The sequence below is a fragment of the Vollenhovia emeryi genome, unplaced genomic scaffold (assembly GCF_000949405.1).
Source record: "Vollenhovia emeryi isolate VEMERY1.0 unplaced genomic scaffold, V.emery_V1.0 DF939209.1, whole genome shotgun sequence".
Taxonomy (NCBI): domain Eukaryota; kingdom Metazoa; phylum Arthropoda; class Insecta; order Hymenoptera; family Formicidae; genus Vollenhovia; species Vollenhovia emeryi.
In genome coordinates, this window is record NW_011967157.1 from 409,040 (window position 1) to 430,664 (window position 21,625).

At 37.2% G+C, this 21,625-nt stretch overlaps 2 protein-coding genes across 5 annotated transcripts; one reads left to right on the forward strand and one right to left on the reverse strand.

Moving 5' to 3' along the window:
* Nucleotides 1-204: 204 nt before the first annotated feature.
* Nucleotides 205-12,932, reverse strand: LOC105561263 (solute carrier family 15 member 1). Of its 2 annotated transcripts, XM_012011075.1 has the most exons (10): nt 12,792-12,932; nt 10,601-10,638; nt 5,605-5,683; nt 3,718-3,946; nt 3,255-3,523; nt 3,100-3,182; nt 2,259-2,672; nt 1,817-2,051; nt 1,153-1,754; nt 205-994 (listed from the first exon to the last, which is right to left on the reverse strand). In XM_012011075.1, exons 1-10 carry the CDS (start codon nt 12,841-12,843, stop codon nt 818-820), a joined length of 2,178 nt encoding a protein of 725 aa, XP_011866465.1. In that variant the 5' UTR covers nt 12,844-12,932; the 3' UTR covers nt 205-817. The 2 variants fall into 2 exon arrangements, with proteins under 2 accessions (XP_011866465.1, XP_011866466.1); XM_012011076.1 differs by lacking the exons at nt 10,601-10,638; nt 12,792-12,932 and adding an exon at nt 8,237-8,459.
* A 4,117-nt stretch (nt 12,933-17,049) lies between these two features.
* LOC105561262 (E3 ubiquitin-protein ligase NRDP1) lies at nt 17,050-20,835 on the forward strand. Of its 3 annotated transcripts, none has more exons than XM_012011071.1 (3): nt 17,050-17,216; nt 18,115-18,720; nt 18,822-20,835. In XM_012011071.1, the coding sequence occupies exons 1-3, from the start codon at nt 17,127-17,129 to the stop codon at nt 19,089-19,091; spliced, it is 966 nt and encodes a 321-aa protein (XP_011866461.1). In that variant the 5' UTR covers nt 17,050-17,126; the 3' UTR covers nt 19,092-20,835. The 3 variants fall into 3 exon arrangements, with proteins under 3 accessions (XP_011866461.1, XP_011866463.1, XP_011866464.1); XM_012011073.1 differs by having other exon boundaries at nt 17,051-17,216; nt 18,133-18,720; XM_012011074.1 differs by having other exon boundaries at nt 17,077-17,216; nt 18,089-18,720.
* The last annotated feature ends 790 nt before the right edge of the window (nt 20,836-21,625 follow it).

Genomic DNA, 21,625 nt, shown 5'->3' on the forward strand with positions numbered 1-21,625 from the left:
TTCCTATATAATTTCAACCATTTCAGAATTTAAATAGATATTTACATGTTTAGTCATTTTTTATTTTATTTTGTACAATTTAAATAAGTATCTTGAAACTGACGTTATCTTTTTGTATAAAAACATTCGTAAAGTAAAATTTAGAATTTGTATGAAAATATGTATATACAGCTTTCACTTAAAAACTATTAACTTCAAATATGTAATTATATGATTATTATCAACGCGAAATTTTTTTTTAATTTCTCACTCATAATATTCACACAATTGTTTTAATCTCCAAAAATTCCTAGTTTTATAATGTAATTTTATCGTATCGTTTTGATCAATTTTATCATTCACAAAAATACACCAATTTTAATAACAATTTACTAAAATTTATTAGATTGCTAAAATCTGCTAAAATCTAAGAATATAAAAACTTAATATTTTACAATCTTATTTACAATCTCTAAAATTTTGAATGTTGCTATGAGACATAAAATACGCCATTTTCCATTTTTTATGGACTTTCATTCTCTTTCTACTAATTGAAATGCTGGAAATGCATTATAGATTTGTTATTATATAGAATGTATATTCAGTCTATATAGTTTTTTTTTACGAAAAAAGAAAAGGTGAGATTGAGTGTTAAGAAAAAAAATTGCACATCTTACCGTACTCTCAAAGTTAATTGTTCGATAGAAACGAACAAATTCTCGATACACGAGCAATTTTTTCGCATTTTTAAGTGTTACCGCCGCGGTTCGTGTTTTCATTCTGTGAATAAGGGAACACGTGAGAATTATTACTTCTCACTCAGTCGTGTCTCTCACCGTCATTTTTCATCCTCTTTGTAGGCCGAATTAACATTCCCAGCCTTTTCTTCCAGGGGTAGGGCCCCATCAGTATCTTCTTCCTCTGGGATATCCACATATTTGTAGAATAAAGTCATCACAGCAAATATCGTTATGACTACTGCCATCAAAACGGCGTACAGGAAAATCTCGTACACCTACGAGATAAATAAATTCGGTTTGTATACACTTTAGGTATTCGACACTTAATTGAACGACTCATCACGTATGAAATATGAGAATGAGAAGATTGGGATATTAAGTGCAGAGAGTTACATGAATTTCACTGACCATATAAACAGTGTTGGCCACTTACTTGCCGTTCGAAGGGACGCGAACCCTTTATGATAACCACAATGAGATTGCCAAAAGCCACGCTCAGCAACCAGCCCGCCTGAAGTAAAGACTTCATGCTCACCGGGGCCTGAGTGAAGGCGAATTGCAAGCCTGTCACAGAGAACATCACCTCGGCCATCGTGATGATGATATATTGCGGTAACATCCAGGCCATGTGCAGCGAATTGGGCGGTGTGACCGTGATTGTATTGCCAGCGATCATCGACTGGCCATTATGCTTAACGTGGGAACCCACTACGGTGAACACTCCACCGGACTTGAAAACTACGTTCTTATCCAACAGTGTTTTGTCTAGATAGACATCATATTCTCCTGGAGACTCGATATTGTGTAACTCTGAGTGTGAAAATTTGAAACTACTGACTGGAATTGACGCTGCTATCTTATCGTTACGGGACACTATTAGTGTGGCGTTATCTAATCCAGGCGCAAGATAGATGAGACCACGGACCATCGGTGTACCCTTCTCTGGTTTGTCCACCATATCCTCATAGCCATGGTTTAATCCCAAGGGTGTTATAACCCATGACGATGCAATAGCTTCCGTACCATTAATTTCTCCTAATAAGAAAAATTATTTTCAAATCTACAGAGCTTACAGTCTCTCGATATCTAAACTTTACCTTTTGCCGTCTTCAGGTCGGTGTAACCCTTCTCATAGCATTCTGTGAAATCTGCTGTATAAGGTATTGTAACAGTTTCATTTGCTTTCACTTCGAGAACTTCCGACATAGATACTGGATTTATTTTAACTGGATTAACTACGTGATTTGCCATATCTACATTCACGGTACAATTCATTGTGTTGAAAATACGCATTTGAGCGTTTCCATTTGTCGGTAACTTCGGATATGTGTACTGAAATTAAGTATAGAAATCAAGATAAGGCATCACGTTTTTCACATTCCTATCGCATTAATTATTACGTAATTCGATTTTGATAATAGGTAGAAATATGGTAATATCTATGATATATTAAAACTTGTACATCTTAAAAGGTCTTGAACAAGCACAGATAGACATAAAATATTTCTAATAACGTATAACAAATTTCTCTGTTACTACCTCGATTTGTATTTCAACGATACCAGCTGCGACGAAAGCAACACTGGCTAAGAATCCGCCGACAACGAGCTTCTTCAAGGGTGTATCGATGAAATGTATTTTGGCGAAAGCCGGATAGACCAAAGTCTCAAAAATTGGTATAAAGATGATGATCAATAGTGGATTGAGAGCTTGTAACTGATCGGGCAGCAGTATAAAACTACCCATTTGGCCATCCATTCGCGTTGCTTGGAATGTCCACTGAGAGCCTTGCTGATCGTAGAGCGCCCAGAATATTGGCAGTGGTATAAATAATTTCAGAACCCGCAGTGCGACTTTGATATCTTCGATCAGCTTGTTGTCGTAAACATCATCGGCATGATCGAGCCAATGATCGCGGTTTGCTTTCCTTCTGAATTTATTGGCGATTGCATGCTGAGTTTTTGAAACATAAAAATTATATATTTACCTTAAGGGATTTTTAAGTTTTACGAAATTAAAAATTCATGAGATCATTTAAAAAAAGATATTAATTAAGGGCTCTTATTTTCACGACTGAGAATCCAAAAATCTGTAGATTTTATAAACTGTAGATTTAGATTCTATGCATTCTAAGACGCATTACTAAGTAAAATTATTTTACAGTCTTTTACAGTAACGCAAGAGCATTATTTATATGAAAAACAGAAGTTGAATTAAAAACATTTAAAATATATACATTCTAAGCTGTTTTAGATCTCTCGGGTGTCTCTTAGTGATGCAAAGAATAATTTGTACAATAGTCTGCAGATAATTTTTATCAGTTTTTTAAAGTTTTCGAAGTAATTAAAATCGCCTGATATTTCGGTGATATACGACTTACGCAAACGCACTTGGTAACCGTGACGATGAGATTGCCCGTAGGTTTCACCATTTTATACATCACTTTCCCCGAGACAAATATCACTGAAAATAAATCTTCATTAATAAGACTGCATCTGTGTGGGTGGAAAGTGTTTTACGCTTTCTTATCCTCACCAATCGATATAACCATTAAAACGGCCGGCACCAAAAATGCCACGAAGTAACAATCGGTGCCAAAACATTTCACTTCACGAAGTACCGGAGTCAGCAAGGTGGAGATTAGGGAGCCTGTGTTAATGGAAAAGTAGAAGAGGGAAAAGAACATCGCCAACTGTCGTTCCTGTTGAGGTAGAATGAACTGATCGCCTCCGAAAGCTGACACGCAAGGTTTTATTCCGCCTGTACCAAGCGCTATCAGGAATAAACCCAACATGGAAAATTCTCTGAAAAATTGAAAAATGTTTGTTTCTTTGTCAACAGAAATTCAACAGTCATAAAAATTAGTAGCACTTAAGTGATATTTAAATTAAATTGTATTCAAATAATATTTAAATTTAGAGAATACGATTTTTTATTATCTATGCTAATTTCCAGTATGCTAATACCGATGGTTATTTTAGATATATTTTATACTGACCTTGCAGGCAATTGTACGGGAGGTGCCGCACTCAAGGATAAAATCACTTGTCCGATAGCATAAATAATACTTAAATAAAAAATGGTATAGAATTTTCCAAGCCATGAATCGGATATGATTGCACCAATCAGTGGAAAGAAATAGACGAAACAGGTGAAGACATGGTAGATTATTGTAGACGTGCTCTCACTATATTTCAGCATGCTATACAAGTATAGCGACAGGACAGCTAAAAGGTAATTTTGTGTTAATTCACTTTCCGTTAAATTATATATACGATTAAATTTAAAATTAAAATCAAAGTTCATCAAAGTCTCATAAGACATTACCAGAATTTCAGAATTAAATAAAAACAGTTCAATATCATCCATTATTATAAGTTTTATGGTGATATTTCTTATAATGTAATTTTTAAAGATTGTTACAAAAATATAAGTATATAATGTAATAATATTCCTCTGATAGAAAAATAAAAATAATACAATAGCACACGAGAGAATCTTAGCAAGTATTATATTTATTTTTACAACTTTTAAGATTATCAAATTTTTACTAATATTTCGACAACAATATATGCTACAGAAATTAATCTGCATTTACTGAAACTGCTAACTTATACAAAAGACATACATTAGAGCAAAATATTGATTCTGTGTTATCTATTAAATATTGTACTAGTATCGGCTAAAGTTGTATTATAATTAAAGAAAAAATCCCATACGAAAGCTTGCGGTACATTGTAATAACATTGCAATATTGTACATTGCGATACAATAACGTAGAATCATTGTATTAAATATAAATTTACAATGTTATAGATAAACAACTTGAACAATATTAACACTTCGAAAACAATAGCAGTATGTATTTATTTTTTCTTGTGACTAAACAAACTTATTATCTACAACGTATAATTTTTACAGCAACCTTCAAATACTTTTTGTACATCTTTCCTTCAAAAATATATTTAGAAATGTGATTTTGATTTATTACTTTTAAAACAAGACCATAAATTGAAATTCTAACGAAAACATTTTCAGGTATATTTTTACAACGTATGTTTGCTAGAAACGAAGGTCTTTTTTACGTTAAGTGTTTATTTTCTTTCAAATTACGGATATTAAATATAAACTGTTTTTTGATGATGGAACGGCGATGGTAATGATGATGATAATGCTTTGTTGTATTTTGTACTCCCTTAAGTCGTTTTTAAAATTGTTTCTTATCTTTAAAAAACGCTAGAATAGTTATATAATGTTGTCGTTTGTATTTTATTTTCTCTATTTAATAAAACTTATAATTTTTCAGAGTATCTTTAATAAAGAAAAACGACAATTTGTAATATAATGGACAAAGTATAGAAACTAAAATTTTAAAAGTATTCAATTTTAGAAAGCATTACAGTTAGACTTATGAGAATACATATATCATTATACATACAATTATAAATAAGTTTGTAAAAAGCAAAAATTCTCCTTTACGTGCTATTGTGTGATTTTATGTGAAATTGTGTTGTTTATTTTACTTACAATTAAATTAAATTAAATTAATAAAGCTATTATGCTGATTTGTGTAAATTCTAAAAAACATTGTGTATGTATAATCTGCAATGTTACTACAATGTTGCATATTAATATCTTAAATATTTTAAAGCGGACAATTTACCGTTGCTACAATATTGCGGCAACATGTCATAACGTCAATACAGTTGCAATTTTGCGATAAAATGTTGCCGTGAACGTTCATGCAATGCATTCTTGCTATGTTGTATATGTATATGGGATTGTTCTAATTGTCGTATCATTAATTATAATTAAATTATAAAATATGACTGATTGCGTCAGTTAATCCTGAAATTGGCATTGACAATTTATATATTATACTCACTGCGCATTCCATAATAACAAAATCTCTCGCAGAATTCATTGCTGATAATGAAGAACACCGATTTGGGATACTTTGGTTTCTGCAACATTTTGAAAAGAAACACATTAAACATACAGTAACGCATTAATATAAAAATATTATTTTATGCTAACTTTAGTTTACTTTAACATCTATTTCAAAAGCGGAAATAATAATTTCAAGTTTTGAAAACCATTTATTGAAGCGTATTGACGCTCAAGTGGAAAACAAGTTAAATGCTTTGGTAATTATTTTGCGCATTAAATACAGTTCAATTTTAATTCTTATGAATTAAATTTGTATTAAAATAAAATTAATTGAAAAGTAAGGAACTAATTTCCTGTTAACGAGACACTCGACCCGAGTTACGAAAGTAGCTTTTCAAAGAAAAAGATCTAGCGCAATCGCATTGACCCGATTAACACCATTATTACACAACAGGCACATTTATTTTCTAGCATTTCCCAGCGAAGATCGAAATGCGAAGGTCGTGCCGACCGAATTATCAACTATGCCGTGTATAACCATTGAGAATAACGACACTTCCGAAGTGTGATAACAAAATGAGCCTGTGACACAATACTCTGTAAAATAATTTACATTTTTATTTAATGTTTTTCAATTACGAGAGCGTGTTTGTCCTTCCACCGTGACGATATTTGCCTATACCTTTGGAAAATAAAATTTAAAACCGAAACGTAAGTGTGGAATATAAGAAAATTTAATGTAATGTACGGGGCAGAGATAACTACGGAAAATAGTTTACTGAAGACAATTGTTGACAATAAATTCACGTAAATTTGTAAATAAGTATTTGTAAGCGAAAACGGTTTTTGTAATTAGATTTCTAAAAGCAAGGCTGTGTATAGGTATTGTACAAAGAACCTTGATACAGCAGTTCAAAGTATGTTTCTGTTTCAAGGAAATTTTGATGCGTGAAAAGATTATTATAAGGTAAATATGTGTTCTCGCAACGATGTCCATTTCCAGTTATTGCTTTGACAATTAAAGTCGATGATAACATTGTCTTCTACGATCATCGCGGACTGCAAGCTACTGGGTACACGAACATCGAGTGTGAATAAAGTACAAATAAATTACATTGTGGTATATTATCAGTTTATAGAAAGCATTGACATTTAAAATTTACGCAACGTAATTCCAGATCGTTATGAAACACCGTTGCGAGCTGTAATTAATTTCTGAGATGCCAACAACAATTCCTTAAACATCACCGTTTAAAGGAAATCTCAGTAAATACTATATTCATTTGAGAGTATTAATTTATTACTAGATTGTTGGTGAAGCCTTGCTTGAACAAACATTTAAATGCCGTCAAGGAAAACGACAGAACGCTGATAAAAATATCAGTAATGGATTATAATAATACATGATATTATATATGTGTTATACTTATGTTTGTGAAAAGAATGCGAAAAGAAAAACGGACGCCTTAATTCTTTTGAGGAAAATAATTTTGCAATCTTCCAAGATTATTGGAAAACCTTAAAACGATGCAAGCTATTATTTACACATTGTTCATATATGTATAATATCGTAACTTTGATAACATTAAATATGTTTTTGTGTTATTACCATGTTTTTGAGATACTACAAATATAGATGAAAATTCAAAGGGGATTAAAAGCAAAGGAGCGACTTCCGAGACGCCAGATAAAAATACATAGAACATTTACAAATCCCAATAAAGCACACTCTTTCATAACGTAAATGCCATTTTACGTAGTACAATACAAAACGCGTGATTATAAAGATATCTTTATCTGCAGTATCTGTACTTTTTCCTCCCGACGACTGCTCCGAATGCAATCTAAATCTCGATAATGCTCGTCGAGTAATTACGTTGTGGATAAACAATTCGATAATGAAGTATGTAAGCGAGGAGAGCTTGAAGGAATGATCTAATTTCAGGAATATAGCAATATCAACGGGACTTACTAATTTTGATCCTATTCGGAAATCGATATCTCGCGATATCCGGATTGATTATTACATGCTGACCGGAGTGGATTAGAGAACTTGAAGAAAAACTTGTGTCTCAGAGAAAGTATAGTAGTCGGCCGTGATCAAGGAAATTAGTCGGGCATGCTAAGGTGAATGGAAGCGAGCCCAGCCCAATTTGGAACGATTATCTTCCAAATCTATTCGTGTCAACTGTCGTGGTAATTTAAAACTATGCAACATACACGTGATGTTCCAGCTCAACGGTAAGAATATACAAAGGATCGAGGACGTTGCATAAATTACATAAGTTTCTACAAATATAGAAACTATGTATCGACGACGATGAAAACGAAGATGATTCGACCTAATAGCTCTCGTTAATGGCTCGAGAAGCGGTAAAGCCAGATTACACAAATTCATATTACGTTTTTAAGTGTAAGATTTAAATAAACAGAGATACTTCTTTCTTGCACAATGCGTCTTAGAGATCTGAAATAAAGGTCCCGCATCTGTTCTCCGTTTATTTTACAAAGTTCGGAGATATTTTTTGCGCTACTTCTTCGAGATAGCGAGACTGTCCTTTAGAAAAAGAAGTACGGCAAAATTATTCAGTGATTACAATACGCGATAGACATGACAGTACGTTTACCTGCCGCACATGCATTTTATTCACGACCATCGTATGATCTCAGATCGCGATCACAGTTGTTAGAGAAAATGAGAGAGCTGATGGTATATTGATCACTATCACGCGGATCGTTTCACTTCATCAGGTGGATGTTCTGCTTGCGACGACGATCGACCACGCGTTGTCGTCGTCGGTTTCGACGGCTCCGCTCGTACGCGCTCGTACATCGAGACTGACATCAGCGACCACAAGTGGGCACAGTATTGCTGTCAAAGTAGGTAGGTAGGTGGGTACCACCATGTAAGAATGACTTGTATAAGCCTCGACGCAGGCACAATGTGCACACGTGACGGGCGAGCATTACATTCGTGGTGCGTGTATGCAATCCGGCGTGTTCTTTAGTATTTGGAACAACGTGAAAGTACGCGGTCACATCACAGGGCCATGTGCAACCTACCGGTCGTTCACGCAGGTGTTTCAGGTACGCGCGGATGTGACAGTTTCCGATTTACGCTCGACTTCGAGAGATTACAAGTTCGCGATTGGAAAGCGCGCGAGAACGTCACTGTATTACACGCAAAATAAAGAAATGAGAATACAACGAAGCAAAAGAAAAGAAGATAAAAGATATGACATCATGATTTCTTAAGAAATCGATATTTTCTTCCGCAGATTATTTAACATTTATATCTTGGTGTTTAATTCTGTGCGACAAAACGTGACTATTACTATCGGAAGGAAATGTCGCGATACGAAAGTTAGAAATGACTTATCTACGCAGCTGACCTCGTTGATGGCATAAATTATACGCATTTGTGGAATAAAAGTCGGAGGAGCTGAGCATTTTGCAGTGTAAAAATACTCTCTACGAGTGTAATTATAAGAATTAACCGAAGTATATCCGCCGATTCAATTGTTAGAGTTTATTCCCAGAAAAATGACGTATCACACACGAATACACACACGCACACACGCTCGCGCGCACGGACACATGTTTACATATGTATATGTATTTGCGGCCTTTTTCATATCTATCTGCGTATATCTGCGAATTATCTATCGTATAGTATATAGAATGATCACGATTGTAGGCTGCAGTCGAATTATTATAGTCATATCTTTTATTTACAGCGAGAGATAAGCATCGAAAGACAGATATGATTGTACAAAAATTTAAGTCCCGATTGTTAACAAAATAATTTAGAAGTTGATTGAAACTAATCTTTCGAGCTCTACTCAATTAAGAAATAACCAATCATAAAAATTGCCATTGAAACTTTCTCTCAAACTTTTATCTCGAGCTCGCGTATACACGGAATCTCGTAAGCGAAGTCCGATCGCAATGACAAGTAACATGGAGGGAACAGAGAAGTTGCTCAATAAAAACGCGGTCGGTCGGTCGATGTGATACGTGAATGTAAATTCGATGCGGGCCGTTTATGCGGTGATTTTGCAACATTGAAAAACACGGGAGACACGTTGGGACGGCTTTCCTTCTCTCGCTGGTAAAAAGATCGCGGAATCTTACATCTCGTATTTTTTTCCTTTTTGTCAAACTATAACGCATATACGAAAATGTGAATCGCCGAATTTATCGCATCGTCATCGTTAAGTTATACAGGGTGTACTAAAACCACCGGATATCCTTTTAATCACAGATTCTTTAGAAAATTTCAAGACAAAAATTCTAATACGAAAATGTCGAGGCTATAATAGTTTTTAAATAATAAGCGATTATATCTCACAGATGATGGGCCTGAGATTTCGCGCGCTCAGGCGACATGACGAGTGATAAAAGTGTTCCTATGATTGTCGCCCTTCTTATTTAATTCAAGCAGAAATTTGCAACGTGCTGTAACTTCAAAGTGTTGCAGCTGTCAAGGCGATCGATCAGTATCAGTTACCATGAAGGTTGTTACTGTGGTACAAAGGGCGACATTCTTAATCTTAAAATTTTCTAAAGAATCTGTTATTGAAAGGATATCCGGTGGTTTTAGTACACCCTGTATAACGCGCTATGTACGCTTAAATTGCGCGGTAATAATAATGATCTTCCGACCTCCTGGTCCGAACGCTATCATTGAGCGAAAGTAATCCAGATACGTTCATGTAAATTTTCGGAAAGACTCGTCGCACCGGAACCGCTGATGAGCAAAATTGTCAGACAAGATTACACAAATGATTGCGGCGATTACGGCGCAGGACATTCTTATCTTATCTGTTCATCTATCGGAAATATAAATCTCATCAAGATATGAATCTATATCTAAAACAAAAATCCTAAATCTAATACCTTAATATGTTAATAAACTATATAAATATGTAGTGTAATGTTTCGATATTTAATGTGAATATTTACGAATTAGATTCTGAATTTGATCTCACCTCTTCTTGCTCTTCAACGTTGCTTTGATCCGGATGATCTGAAACACAGATATAAATATTTAACAAGCTGATAGAGAATTTGTATCAATACCCAAGGTGCGCCAATGCGCGTATAATCTGCTTTAAATGTATATTTAAATTCGCATTTAATGCTCTTTTTGTCCTGCATTAAATATATATTGTGGCAGCGCATCCCAAAAAACTGTATCATTAACTACCTATGCGTAATTTTTCGTGCATAAACATGTATAAATATAGAGAATTATACATATAAAATTATATTTATCTCAAATATGCCCAAACATGTTAAATTCGCGCATTTTGAACACACAATGTTGTTTTGAAGCCAATGCAATAAAACGCGCATTAAAAGCACGTTCTATGCGCATTGGCGCTCCTTGGGTGTACTACTTTAATTTAAAAGTTAATTCAGCCATTGTCAATAACCTTTCGATCTATCTTAGTGAAAGCAACCGGAGACCGTTTACGCTAATCATCAATATTCATGGTGGCAATTTGGCTGTTCAAATTAGGTCACGGTCCAATCATGTATCGTGCCGATAAAAGAATCACTAGGCAAATAGTCGCGACAATTAAATCATTGAATACTCAATCATGTCATGAATATTTATCGTGATCCACTCTTTGAAAACATGGATTTAGCAAAATCAGAAAATGCGCACGATAAATGTAATAATGTTTACATCATTTTTTGACTTTGTTCCGTTACTCAATAATTTCTTATCGCGCTTCCTGTATTAATTACGACGACTCTAGATAGATGACGTTTTCAATAGATACACAAAGATATTATTATCGCAGTTTAGCAATTACCGCCGACCATATCGGATGCAATACTCGACATTCTTCGAGAAGATAAGAAAACTGTTTACTATACTACAGTCTATAAAAAAATTTTGCTTTTAAAAGAGTTATTATTTTGATTGTTACCTATCGTCAATAGTCCTTCAGTCTTAAGCAGCTTAGTGTTTTGTTTCATTAAAATTATTATATGTCAACAATCAAGATTTTTCCATAGCACCTTTCTATCCATTTATATTAAATCATTTGCTTTCCTCTATCTTATTTCATTGGAATAGAATATTTTATAAATGTAAAAAAAATGTAATATTTTGAGTTGTGTTGTTATTACTTGACCATCATTTACGCAAGTTATTTATTTTAATGAAATAACAACAGTTTCCTGTTCTTCAAAGATAAGAAAGTCCTCAATAATCTAAACGTTTGTTAATTCGCTAATTACCATCATACGTTTACTTTTATAGATAAAATGAGTTTCAACGTTCCATTACTCTTACATTTCAGTACTGGTCGTTTCCCAACTCGTTCGTTTATTGAGACTCCAATTATTTGATTTGCGACTCAGTTGGTTACTCGTGATAAACAAATTATATCTCAATCATCTCAGGATTTGTTAATCGATATAATTAAAACATCAAATTGCGTCAAACCGACTAGCAAAACGCTTCGTTAGCATCTGATCTTGTCAAACGAGAATTGATGTGTATGTTTATCAGAAGGAAACTGGAGTAATGCGATTACTAGAAGTTTACGAGAGAAAAGCGCGTTCATTTTAGTAATACTTCGGATCGCATAATCGACTGACCGGATTATGAGTGTGCGTGAAAGAAAGTCATATCCTAAGGGACCGCGAACGAAATATACAGGTATTGTAATAAAACAGCAACGTTTAATCTCGAATTGACGCAAGACAAACGGCTATTTTTTTTTTATATACGCAAACTGAAAGACGACCCCGCCGGAAATAATTCTACAAAATTCTACAAGAAAAATTATATGTAACTGCCAGAGTCTAAAAAATTCTACCTAAATTTAAAAAGTGTAATAAAAATCAACATGAAAATGCTAGAATTGGAACACTTTTGTTAATTTTTGTAAATACTCTACAAGTAAGCAGATGTTTTAATTCTTTAAGATTTTGTTTCTCAAATTTTTAAAACTAGTAAAGTTTTCTACTAATTTTTACAAAATTGTACATTTTTATGAAATGCAATAATTTCTTGATTTAAGAACATTTTAATTTTTACAAAAAAAAATTAATGTTCCAACGAAGATATAAAAATTTCTACAAATTTCTGTTTCAATTCAATTTTTTGTAGTTATTTATAGAAATTTTTTCCGCCGGGGAAGAAATGCTGTCGTTATATACCTCGGATCTCATTTTCGGAATGTTTTCTCTTCGATACGCCCGAAGTGTCCATTTTTCAGCGATTCTTCGTTGTCCAGCTTCTTCTCACGACGTTAACTTGGACACTGATCCGTCTTTTCGATCACGATCATACCATGTGTGAACTATCGCTCTTCATCTTATCTATCAATACCTGTAGACAATGCAATCTGTTTACAATGAGAAGATTTATCGCACGCGATATTACGAACTCTCGAAAATCCTGTACACGAGTGTGAAATAAACGTCGACAAACGTCTGAATTATCGGAACGACGTTACGTCGATCTCTTTCTTTATTAGCGGAAGCTCGTTATCAATAAGCTTTGATATACGAAATACGAAGGTACTTTCCGAAATTTCGTCATAAATTAAAATACACACTTACTTTGCTACCGCTATCACCTTCAAAGTACTTTCCCTTGAAAGCATAGAGTCAGAGCACAAAGCAACGTAATAGCTTACGACAAAGGCGTAAGCGTAAACATAGATAGGGTACAAGCTTTGGCATAAGGGCCGTGGCACACAAACGGCCTTAAGCAATAAGACGTAAGCTGTAAACAAATTGACCAATCATAATCGAGAATTATGACAGCCAAATAAGCCCTAGTCCTTACAGCTTACTTAAAGCAAGGTTGTGGACCAACACTGCTAATTGGAGATAAATACGATATACGTCAAAGTATATTGTGCGCTAATCTACGTTTACGCTTACGTCTTTGTCATAAGCCATTACAAATTCCTAAGGAAAATAAAAAGTCAAGATGATGTCAATTTGATGTCATATTGACCAAAATTATGTCATACTTTGGTCAATATGATATTAACATCACCTTGTCTTTTCATTTCTCCTTGGGTTGCTTTGTGCTCTGACCCATACGCCGATTCCGGCGCCTCTGCCACAGACGGGATGTCATTTGAAAATCCTCCCCGAATTCTTTTTCATTCGATTTCATCTTCTTCAATGTGTTTAGTGCTACAGTACTGCCTGCGAGTCGACAGACAGTGCTAAACAGTCTTGCTGCTTTCGGGAAAAATTCCATTAGTGGCAAAAGATAATAATAGTGTATAAAACTTAAGACTCTCTCTAGAGTACTTTTACTTACGGATAAATATCGGGAACTTTTGGATATAAACTACCTCACACATGTATAAAGTTTACGGATAAATTTCGTATCAGCAACGGTAAGTCCACCGAGCTGCAACGTCTGCTATCTAAAAAAAAGGACATAAGATATTTATTATGAATTGTTATTCGTAAAGGGAATCATTAATTTAGTGTACGGGTTTCTGATGCAAGTCTCTCCTAGATTTACCTTCACCTCGGTAGATGCTTATTTCGTCAGTCACATCGGTTGCGAGAATTCGATATCAAATCCTACGCAAATCGTACTTTTCCGTAGGATATCGTGAGCGCACCGAGCGGCGCGATAAGCATTGCGAACAAAAGCAAGACATCTCTTCCTCTCTTTCTTTTTTAGAACCGAACCACTTGGATCGCATCGACAGATAATTGGCTGCGGTCAAGCTGTCGCTTCAAGTGTTTCGAAGAATTCTTCTTCTCCTTTCTTTCAGAAAAGATACCCAAAGAGCGCCAATGCACGTATAACGTGCTTTAAATGTACACTTTAATTCACATTTAGTGCACGTATTTGTCCTGCATTAAACGTATTTAATGTATTCCATCTCTGATGCGATGCCAAAAAAACCTACTTGACGATCGAAACACAACAAGATACTAAATTACGTCCAAAATGTCTGTTGTTAGAATGTAAAATGACTTTACGGTTTAGAGTGAGTTTAGAGTAAGTGCCGGTAAACGCGATACTTCTGAAAGGTTCTCTTCGACTACTTTGTTAATTAACAAAAGATATGTATTCATTATAATTGAACAGTTTTCTATCGTACAGTTTTGTATACCATGTTAAAGCTATTTTACATTAAAGACATCAAGAAATAATTAAAATGGCACTTTATATTATATACAAGAAAAACATTAAAATGTGTTCCCAGATAGCCAGTGTAAGCGCAAGTTGCTTTCACATTGTTAACAAAAATGTAAGCATCTTGCTATGCGTCTACGTCGTCTATTGTGCCGTTGTTCGCCAGCATTTTATGTCGGAAATGAAACATTTGCATAATCTAAAATAGCTTTAAGTGCCCAAGGAGCGCCAATGCACGTATAATGTGCTTTAAAGATATATTTAAATTCGCACTTAATGCATGTACTTGTCCCGCATTAAATGCGCATTAAATGCATATTGTGGCAGCACATTCCAAAAAACTGTACCATTGACGGCCACTATGCATAATTTTTCATACATAAGCATGTATAATATAAATATAGAGAATTATATAAAATTATATATCTCAAATATGCCCAAACATGTTAAATTTGCACATTTTAAACACACAATTAATGTCGTTGTGAAGCCAATGCAATAAAACTTTCAATTGCAACGAAAATAAAAATATCAAATCTGCGTTTGAATTGTAAAATGTCAATAAAGGCATTTTATGCGCAAATGCAGGGCCTAATGCGATCTGCGGAGGTTTAAAAAATATATAAGGTAACTATTAAATTAGTTACTGGTTGTCGTTGCAGTTACAGATGGAGAGGAAGCAAGAGTTGACAAAAAGAAGTAACTTCGTTACAAGTAACAAGTTACTTCCAACCCTGGTTTATACGCACGTCTACCCACGAGGGTTCTCTCCTATTTCCTAGTCTTCCTATTTTGCGAAAGTTCTGTCTAACAAAACGGCCGCTGTCCATTTCTATCGATGCAAGTGAACTCTTCAATCTCGATTTAACTCGCTTTTCGCCTTTTCCTAGTTTCATGAATTAGTGAGATGAGAGTTAATGTACAAGAGAGAATTGACTTTCCACGGTCGTTCGCCTAGCGATGGAACAAGCGGTTAATTTTTGACCCGTGCGTTTTGGGAGCAGAGGGCCGTTTAGTCCCGCGCGAACGGGACGGACAAGACGGATCCGCGAATATAACGGTAAAACCGTCCGCCGTCCGGCAGTAACGAGAGTCTGGGAGTCTCGAGCGGCGGAGACGAGGGGGTCTCTCCTCGGTCTCCCGACTCCTCTCAGTGCTGTCTTCGCGCCCGTCGACGTCTATGGATCTCCCGCGGAATCCCCGAGCCGATCAGCAATTTCGCGCGGGGCAGGGATGCTATTTCAAAATCTGCCAGCGTGTCGGCCGACTGTGGAACAGAGAGGTCTTCGAGCCCCTGTAAATTTTGTAGCCGGTCGATGCGCTTGAAATTCTTTCGTACGACAAACGAGACGGTGAAATCCGATCGAGCACGTCCCTCTGTCTCTCCACGCTGAGGCCCCGCATCAGACTACGGATTGAAACTGGGATTAGTTTGAAATTTGACAGTAAATCGCAGTAAAGTTTACTAGTCTCAAGTTTAGTAAGGGCCTGAGCAGAATGGCTGTCCTGTACTCGTTAAGACATAAGACTGAATTATTGTGCGTCACCTCGAGACAAAGGCTTAAAACGTAAAACATTGTCTTAAGGCTGTCTTAAGAGTCTAAGACCGGTATTCGTAGTCGATTCTTGTTTCAAAATCATCTTAAGTGTTGTCTTAAGACGCTAATACGGCTCTGTGATTGGTTGAAAGCACATTAACAATATACTTAAGACGATCTTACTATAAATATTATATAAGAACGAGCTGTGAATACCGACCTAAGACAGCGATTCTACTCGGGCCTTAACTTTTACTTTAATTGGTAAAATTTCAATCCAATCTCAATCACATTCCGTAGTCTGATACGGGCTTGACGCGCGTTTCTCTCGTGATAAGCGCGCACGCGAAGGACCGAGTTCAATTCTACGGCTTTAGTATCGGCCAATAATTAAAACATAAAACATTATGTCTTAAGGCTGTCTTGAGAGTCTGAGACCGGTATTCATAGTAGATTCTTGTTTCAAAGTCATCTTATTTTATAACTTAAAGCCTGCCCTCGTGGCTACAAATATATCCTATTAAAATATATGTACTAGCCAACTGTATGAAACGAAGTAAATAATACGTTTGAGATACACACGCGATCGCACATATATTTTAACGAAATATATTTGCAAGATGTGTCGATAAGTCGGTAAGATGCACGTCAATGTATATTCGCAGAGATGCTTTAAATTGGCGCGTGGTACGTGAAGGGGCACGAATTTCACGTCGCTACGGCCGCCCCGGAAGATCCGCCCGCGAAGGCGGCGGGCGCCTCCGCGAGTGACACGTTCCTGACGGCCGCACGCGAAGCGAGAGACGAGACGGAGGAGGCGACACGCATTCGCGAACGATGGGGTTCGATGTGAACCGCTTCCAGGGCGACGTGGACGAGGAGCTCGTGTGTCCGATATGCTCCGGCGTGCTCGAGGATCCCGTCCAGGTAGGGCACGCGCGTGTTTCACCCGTGGAGGCCTCGCCGCGACCCACCCCGATCCCGCCTAACCTCCAACACTCGCGTTGTTGTGCCGAGTGCCCGACCGAGTCTCGGGGCGAGGGAGAGGGACGAATTCGCGTGACTCTTTCCGTTTTCGAAAGAAGGACGAGAGAGCGGCGAGCTTTTGCGGGAATGTTTCCACGCGAGAGCGCCGACTTGGGAGACGAGAGGTTGGTGTGGAGCCCAGATCTTACTGTTAAAACTTGGCACGTCGCGTAAAGAAGCAAGTTCTCGCGAATGCATAATATTACCGAGGCTTCCCCGTTGTTCCCGGATCCGTTGTTCGCTTGTAGCCGAACTGGCCGCGCTAGTTGACGAGTCGATCCCTTTTCCCCCCCACGCTAGGAGAAGGATAAACTCTAAACTAGTGCAGCCAGTTCAGCTGCGAAGAACAGACCCCCGACCCGTGTTTCCGTCGAGTCGCTCGCCTCGGGATAAAAGACGAGCGATTCGCATTCGCGCGTCTCTGCGAGTGCAGGTTAGGACCCCGTTGCTGCTGTTTACCTTTTTTTTTTTTTGGTATCGTTTGCGTTTGTCTATCGAGACGCTTGTGTCTTCTGCAAAAAATGCTCGTTTAAAATTGAACCAGCGTTTACGCGTTGACGTAGCACGCGGAAAACGTAGTGAGCTTCGTCTGCACCGCACTTTCAGCTTCTTCCATCGCTTCATTCGTACAGTTTTAACACAGTTGTAACGCAAAGTGTCGGACTCTTTCGCCTAAACATTTCCATTATTGCACATTGGTAAGACGTCCATTTGTTTACATTACCTTGTACAGGTAGCACGTACCTATACTAAACCTTTATCGCTTTATAAAGTTGTGGCAGCTTATGAGGACTGGCAGGTGAGTAATGTGTTGCAGGCACCAGTGTGCGAGCACGCCTTTTGTCGCACCTGCATCAACGAGTGGATAAACCGCCAGCCCACGTGCCCCCTGGATCGTACGGCCATCACCTCCACTCAGCTCAGGGCAGTCCCCAGAATTCTCAGGAACTTGCTGGCCCGCTTGTGCATCAAGTGCGACAACGTTGTATACGGCTGCACCACCGTCGTCAAGCTGGATTGCCTGGTCGCGCATCTCGAGCAGTGCGAGTACAATCCGAAGAGACCGATGCTGTGCGAGCAGGGCTGCAGCCTGATCATTCCCAAGAATGAGCTCAAGGACCACAATTGCGTGCGCGAGCTGCGCAACCTGATACAGTCGCAGCAGCAGAAGCTACTCGAGATGAAGCGCGAGATCGACGAGCAGCAGCTGCAGATCAACGAGCAGAAACGCGAGATTCATCTGCTCAAGGATTTTATGCGCGCGCTCAGAGTGTCGAACCCGGCAATGCGCGCGATCGCCGATCAGATGGAGCGGGACGACGTTGTCAGATGGTCGGCGTCTTTGCCACGCGCCAGGGTTACCAGGTGGGGCGGTATGATCTCCACGCCCGACGAGTTACTTCAGGTACGCGCGTCGCTAATAGCGTTCAAGTTAGATGTTAAGTTTGCTAGATTGACCTTGCGATCCCGTTTATCCTGAGACATTGGCATCCTTGACGTTTGCAGACGATGATCAAAAGAACTCTGTCGGAGTACAATTGTCCGCCTCACGTGATTGACGAGCTGATGGAGAACTGCCACGAGAGGAAATGGCCGCCAGGTTTAAATTCTCTCGAGACCAGACAGAACTCTCGCCGACAATACGACAACTACGTGTGTAAAAGAGTGCCTGGCAAGCAAGCGGTGCTGGTTCTCCACTGTGATAATATGCACATGCCGGAGGATATGATGGTCGAGCCCGGGTTAGTGATGATCTTTGCGCATGGTATCGAGTAGGTTGGACATCCTATGTGAATACGATCCATTCAACACCGTCACGACTCCAGAAATACTGATATCACACATTGCGAACGCGGAGGGAGCGAATTTGCTCGGCCACAGTTTGCGAATTGGCACAAGTCATTCCTGGATCTTCGTAGGATCAACTCGACAACTGTCAACCGTCGCGATTTGTTGTCAAGTTTCACTCGGGGAAATTCCTTCGTCGGGATACTCGCGCGTTTACGGTTAGAAACCTGAGGTTGCGAGATTGTCCCTGTTGCGAGTTCGCTCCGAAGATAAATCGCAGCCGTCGAGCATACGCAAACGATGATGAAACGCTGTCGCCCTTTGTGATACGCGATTCTAGAGGCGCGATTGTTGCGTACAGGCTCGATTGGGATTGTAATTGTAACCGACACGGATAAGTAACACCGACAAGTACGTCTCTTGATTCCCGTCGGATTCGACTCACCGTTATCGGTTACCTCGGTCGAACTCCCGCAGAAAAGACTCAATCGAGTATCTGAATCGTTGCACTGTGATATACCACTTCGGTGAGAAACCTCCTGAAATCGCGTGATAAATGACCGACCATCGCCTCTCCTTTTTGGCCGGTCGATCGATCGAATTGTACATTTTTTCATTGGCGGTTCGTTTATCGTTCATTTCAGGATCATTTACGGATACTTAGAAGTCTGTGAAAATGTTTTACTATAATACTTTAGAAAATGAGAGAGAGAAAGAGAGAAAGCAGCGTAAACGAAGATTGGAGAAAACTCTCACCAATGATCTAAGCACAAACAAGAAATCGCAGAATGGAATACAAATTTCCTACAGAGCTATCTGTTTTTAAATACTTGACGCGTATTGGTCCTATCAGAAATCGCGTTTATCCTTTCGATGATATTTTTCTCCCGCAATTCCCTTATCCCTGATCCTTTTCTTCTTGAAAATCCTAAGCAAATGCGTCGTAGCCAAGCTAATCATTATTATCGTCTGCATACGAATCTAAACATTGTTTCCTAAAAATTGTTACAACTATTTGTTAAATATGCTACAAATAGCTTAGTTGCTCTGAGTTGATGACACATTTTGCTTCCTCGTCATATCACTGTGTTTAGGGTGTTCTATCGTTTTGTTAAAAAATTGAATCTAAACTTTTATAAGGTATGCTATCAAGATGCTCTTTGATAGCGGTAGAACACCCTATGTAAATTAATCACTGTAACGATTAATTAGTTTGTATCGCAGTACTGATGTATGATTTGCGAATCGCGTAACGTTAAAATGCCTCTTCATGTAGCTTCTTAACTTGCCACGATGTACTATTGTAGGACCAACAGATTATTAACAATTCTTTTTCGACGATAATCGATCATGTAACTTATTTTTATGGTACATGATAATGCCACGTAATGGAATAGAACAAAATTGTTGGAATTTGTTCTCTCGGAAAAAGTTCTCTCGCTAGTTCCGTCAGTATGACTCTTGCGTAACTTCGCAATTACTTCCAATAAGTCTTCGAAAAAGTCAAATACGCAAATACGTATTTAAGCTAGAAAACGCGAGAATTGTACGTACTATGTCTTTTGTATCTTTTTGTCCGATAAATTATATTATCTGATAAACATCGTGAGTTTTAAGTGTAATGTCTAGAGATTGTAGTAAGACAATTCAATGAACAGGCTGATTTTATACATATATATATATATATATAGTATATAATTGTAATAAAGCACCGATTTTACATATCAAGTGATTTGATATACCTTATATATATTTTTTTTTCGTTTCTCACTTTAATCAGACTGTACAATCATAAATATCTTGAATTATGCACAAATAGATTCAGTTAAACAAATAATGTGTGTAACTGTATTGGCAGATACAGTTTACTAGCAATATACAGATGCTCTCAAACTAGGCAAGAAACGTTTTCAATGGCTGTGAATTCTGATTTAATGATTAATGATGTACGATTTTCCACGTTCTTTTGGAATATTAAATCTCCAATACTGAAATGACTCGTGACCAATAATGATCGTAATGGCAATTTAAAAAAAGATCTATTTTACAATAAGTTTTTTTTTCTAAAATCCTAATAAAATATTCATGTACGCATAATTTTTTTGAATTTCGTTTTAACATTTTTATTGTTTCTTGGAAAGCATAATTTATTTCATTGCTAAGCTTATGTAAAAATCGTCATGTGCGCATTTGTTTTCGTGATTGCACTTGTAGGATAATTTTTATGTAACATTCTAGTGTAATAATCGCAGATGATTTGCTATAATTTGCTATGATACAGAGCAATAATGATTTAGTAGATTGTGTATTTATTAATATAGTTTTATTCTTCCGTTAAAATTTTCAGAATATTGTGTTTACGATCGCAAATCGTTTCATTATCATCGTTATAGTGATAAGACATTGTGTCTTGACGAAGAGGCAAGCATTACGTTATAATGACGATTTCCGTAACTTTAATGATACCAAGACTGAGCCAAAAAAGAAGACTAAAATCCATGAGAATGAACGTTTAAGAACTT